Here is a 5,376-nt window from a genome sequence, read left to right on the forward strand (position 1 = left end):
TATATTAATCACAAACAGAGTAACAGTCAAAATGTTTGTTTTTAATGAAATACTTTTTAAATTTACTTTACTTTTAACTTAAGTTTTCTTTTTAAAAAGGCAGCTTGCAAATGAACACAAAAACCTTAGACTCACGTTAAACTTTTAAAATGGTGAATTATTAACATAAATACTTATGTTAAACATAGTGGCAGCTGAATGGCTGATTGATCAGTTATTTTGTTAGCCAGAAACATATGGCCAGTCCCATACAAAACCACCAGTGTAGAAATACCATAATCAGATTTTTCTCATCGAGCCTAATATCAGAATAAAAAAGTGAAAAAAATGTACCAATTTGGGATACTTCGCAGAAAAGTTAACCGCTAATGAAATAGAAATGATTTGGCTTCCAGTAAAATGTTTCAGTACTGTAATGCATAGAGGAACTACTGACACTTCAGAATACTTATTGGTGTTGGCGTTGATCCTCTGTCAACCCAGGTCAGTCGACTGATTAAAAAGCTTGTTGTTCTCAAGAGAGACCTGTTGCAAAACAGTGACACACAGATGTGGAGAGAAGCCGGCACTCATTGGCTAACCTTTCCTTATTAAAGCTCCCTATATGTGTGTTGTAGTGTAAAATGGGATCTTTGAGTGAAGATGTGCAGCTGGCTGATAAGCTATTTGTAAAGTGCTGTGTTTTCTAAACTTCATTACCAAACTCCAATACGAGTGTGTCTGACTCAGGGGGAAAATAACTGTTGCGTGTTCAATATAGAGCACGAGTTGCCCACTCAACCCTCCCTCCACTCAAACAATGAGACATTTTAGGAGTAATGTGTAATGTGTTTACACTAGCGGGATACTGACGGCAAAGCAAAGCCATCGTTAGCATTCTCACACACAGGGCAATCGGCGGCGATCGCGTTTTGAATTGTACACACATTGAGTTTGTTTATCGCGGTCTGGCAATATCATTTGAATGGGGTCTGATAAGCTTGACAGTACCAATCAGAATGGACAGGTTCCGTGTGAATTCCCAGCATCTCAGTGTCTTTGTACGTGTTTGTGTGTGTGTGTGCGTGCAGGTTTGTATGTGAGTACTGGTGCCTCTACCCCACAATGAAAGACACAATTTCCGCATGAAAAAAGAATCCCAAGAACTGATTACATTCAATAAGATATGACATGGAAATTCCTCCAGCGGAGCGCCTGTTCTGTACACAGTGGGCCCATTCTACACAACTCAATTGAGTTGAATTAAAGGCGTTATATGAAGTCGCCGATAAGTGTTCACTGATAACATCCTTCCTCTTGTTTCCCCCCACCCTCCTTTTCCCACCACAGTCTCAGACCCATCAACAGCCCCAGCAACAGCAGCAGCACCAGCCCCCCATGTCCCTCCAGCACCCTTCCCAGCCTCCACTGTCCCAGCAGCCCATGCAACAGCAGCAGCAGCAACCACCCATGGGCCCCCGGCTTCCCCCTCGCCAGCCCTCCACCGCCTCCCCGGCAGAGACAGAGGACCAGGCCCGCGGCGGCGGGGGCACCAAGGCTCGCTCCGGTGGGAGCAAGATCTCCCAAGAGGCCCTAGGCATTCTGCAAAGCTTCATCCAGGACGTGGGAATGTACCCAGACGAGGAGGCCATCCACACCCTGTCGGCCCAGCTGGACCTGCCCAAGCTCACCATCATCAAGTTCTTCCAGAACCAGCGCTTCTACGTCAACCACCCGGCCAAGCTGCCCAAGGAACCCAGCAACAGCAGTAGCAGCAGCCCAGCCTTTGAGGAGGAGCTGTCGGACTTCAGGGAGGGCAGTGCCGAGCTGCTGAAGGAGCTGGAAGAGAGCACACAGACCAACAGCACCATCTTCTCCATCAAGATCGAGGAGCACCTGGCCCGCTCCGAGGCCCTTTCAGAATCTGACCACGAGACCAAGGAGTAGAGAGAGCGTCCCCCAGTCTGAACACTGCTGAAAGAGTAGTGCGACTGTACACACAGAGACTGAAATCAATGCTGAAGGGTAATGGTCTGGCTAGCGCAGTGCGACCACTGCGAGAGTAAAGAGTAGTGGTTTTATCAATGCAGAGTCTGGACTCTATGCGTACGAGTAGCATTTATATATCAATGCAGACTGAAAGGCTACGCAACGCTAGCATTCTCACACTGGAACCCACCCATTTCCACAGACTACAGTAATACGAATAAGTATTGCTTTTTCTGATTTTGTAAAACTTGTATTATTCACTGTAAAGACTGATGCATCATTTAAATAACCTGCACAAAAAATTATTCTAAGTATGTTGCCGTGGATATTTGCTGACTGCACTCAATGTCTGTTGTTTTACACTGATTTCCTTTCTCTTTGAGCTACTGATAATATAATAAGAAGCCCCCATGGAGTTTGATAGGACTTTGATAGGTGTTTACGTATGTGGTGTTAACTGGATTTTTTTTTAAATGCATATTAAATCGAGGACCAAGTGGATGACAAGGCCTTAATGATGAGGTGCTAAGTCTGGAAGCCTGCTGGCAAATGAGTTATTCTTTGAAAATGCGGAAAAACATGACGGTGATTACGGATCACTCAAACTCTGGAATGCAAACCGCACCCCAGGTGCGTCGCCGAGAATAGCTCAATCGTTACATAATATTTGTTAGGAAGAAATATAAATATATATATAGACATTATATTAACTGTAAAAAAAAATACAAAAAAATACAGTCTTAAAGAAACTATGCCAATAAATGCCTTGTACTATATGGCACTGCCGATTAGATTATTTTGCAAAACCTTTGTCACTGTACTTTCTGAATCAGCCACACAGTTTAAAAATGTGAATCACAAACTGTTTTTTGTTGTCTTCTACATTATTTATTTGCAGTTCATGCAGTGTTTCTGATGTAATTACTTTTTTTGGGAAAGTTTGTTACATAGCCTTTTTTATTTTATTTCAACGATCCTTTTCTATTTATAAATGTAATTTTGATGGGCAGTAAAAACAAAAAGTGTCTTAACGTTTTAAATGGACAATGTGCTTTAAAGGTTGCCTATAAAAGTGCTGTATGTCAAGCAACTCATGCTACAAGCTTCACAATTAATGTTGTATGCAATTTTTACTATCATGCAAATAAGCTTAGGTAAATTACTAACCTATAGAACACCTTAGAGAGAAAAACATATGCAATCTGTGTGAATATCGATGTCTGCAATGTGTCTTCCTTTGGTTAACAATCCAATTCAAGCTATTCCTGTATAAATATCCTGTATAAAAAAAGTGTTTCTTTTTTATGAGTTTATTTCAATGAGAACACCAGTTATTTTGTTACAACTGACTGTTTTATAAGTGTTTCTCGGTTTCTTTATGCAGAAATTGTCTAACTAGGAGTGGTTCTTTATTGTTAATTACACAATTAAACTGTTTGTATTGTACCCCAGATTCTTGCCATTCATGTGACCACTCTACTTGCACCTATAGAAGAAGATTTCACTATTCAACAGTATGTAACAACATATAACGACTTTTCACTCAAATTAGTTCATTTTTTATCCTAAAAAGTGTAATACTTCTAAGTATCACAATTTATATTTGTCCTTTTTTTTTAAATTCTATGCAAAAGTTAACACTTAACAATATGTGCATATCCAATACCTTTGAAAAACACTGTACATGAGCTCCACTCTTGCATCTTTTATCTTGATACTCTCCTGAGCGTCTGAAGTAGCTGTGAGACCTGAAAAGTAAATAAAAGTGGGGTGTTAATTCCTGTGCTAACGAAGCCCTCTTTAGGGAGATAACGTGCCAAAACAGCACAGGTGCCCTGACCTTTCCCTGAACCCCAGGTGTAATCAGGTGTTTGTCTGCTCCACACAGAAATGACATTTACCTGTTAACACCTTCAGATATGTTCCAGCCAGTCTGGGCTGGATTCCCTCCAGGTTTTGCTCTTTTTTTCCTTTTTCAAAATAAAGACCAGTGTAACATTGTGTGTGTTTGAAGCAAAGGAGGAGAAATGCACAGATGCTTGAATCACATATTCACATAAGGGGATTCTAAGGGCTTCAATCACCGGAGATTTGAGTTCTTGAGCACATTAGGTTATTTATAATTCAAGGGGAAAGGGTCACAGTAGTTTAATATACACTGTACACTTTTAGACGAAAAGGTGCTATCTAGAACTTAAAGTGGTTCTGTCCCCATGGGAGAATCCTTTGAAGAACCCTTTTTGGTTCCGGGTAGAACCATTTTGGTTCCAGGTAGAAAACCCTTTTGGCTTCCATGTATGACTCTTTCTATAGAGAGTTCACGTAGAACCCCGAAAGGGTTCTCCCTGGAAACAAAAAGGGTTCTCCCTGGAAACAAAAAGGGTTTGCCTAAGGGGACAGCCGTAGAAACCTTTTTTCTAAGAGTGTACATACCAGGGTTGGGATCAAATCTGAATTGTGTTACAAATGGCTCTTTAATTCAAATCTGAATCTTGAATTTGAATTGGCCACACCCTGCTTGAAGCAGAATTTGAATTGGATTAAAAGTAGAATTGAATGAAATTAGATTCAATTAAATTCAAATGGCTCATTTATCACCATAGAACTGTGTATTTTGACATAATGTATGGTTACCAATAACATGAAGCATAAATTTGAAACATTTCATTTTTAATACTCATTATTCTAAAACAATTTTAAGTACACTGGTCTGGAAATATTCTAAGATCATTTTATAGGTTGTCTATAATAATTCATAATTCCCATAAAAAATTTAAAAAAACAAGAAATCAAGAAATATCAGAACGAATCCAATTAACAACCCAAATAACACTGTATCAGTCATCCAAATGCAATTTATGCGTATATAAACTGAAAATATATACTATAAATGATATGTACAGCGGTATATCTACAGCAGTAGAAGAGAAACGGAAAGTGTGTCTCTATATACTGTGCATCTGGAAAGTATTTAGATGCCTTGACTGTTTCCACATTTTGTAACGTTACAGCCGTATTCAAAAAAAAGAAAAGTTGCTCATCAATCTACACACAATACCCCATAATGACAAAGCAAAAAAATGTATAAAAAATGTCAACTGAAATATCACATTTACGTAAGTATTCAGACCCTTTACTCAGTACTTTGTTGAAGCACCTTTGGCAGCGATTACAACCTCGAGTCTTTTTGGGTAATGCACTACAAGCTTAGCATACCTGTATTTGGGGAGTTTCACCCATTCCACTCTGCAGATACTCTCAAGCTCTGTCAGGTTGGATGGGGAGCTTCGCTGCACAGCTTTTTTCAGGTCTCTCCAGAGTTGTTCGATCAGGTTCAAATCCGTTTCTCGCTGGGCACTCAAGGACATTCAGAGGGTCATTGTCCTGATGGAAGGTGAACCTTTGCCC

At 40.0% G+C, this 5,376-nt stretch overlaps 1 protein-coding gene across 14 annotated transcripts in view; it reads left to right on the forward strand.

Moving 5' to 3' along the window:
- Window positions 1-3,745, forward strand: part of LOC118367597 (DNA-binding protein SATB1) — a 59,555-nt gene extending 55,810 nt beyond the window's left edge. For all 14 annotated transcript variants that reach the window (XM_052494247.1, XM_052494253.1, XM_052494239.1 and 11 more), the window contains one exon: window positions 1,330-3,745. In XM_052494247.1, coding sequence (XP_052350207.1) covers window positions 1,330-1,926 — 597 coding nt within the window. In that variant the 3' untranslated portion in view covers window positions 1,927-3,745. The remainder of the gene's footprint in view (window positions 1-1,329) is intronic.
- The last annotated feature ends 1,631 nt before the right edge of the window (window positions 3,746-5,376 follow it).

The sequence above is a fragment of the Oncorhynchus keta genome, chromosome 34 (genome assembly GCF_023373465.1).
Source record: "Oncorhynchus keta strain PuntledgeMale-10-30-2019 chromosome 34, Oket_V2, whole genome shotgun sequence".
In the NCBI taxonomy this organism is placed as follows: Eukaryota; Metazoa; Chordata; class Actinopteri; order Salmoniformes; family Salmonidae; genus Oncorhynchus; species Oncorhynchus keta.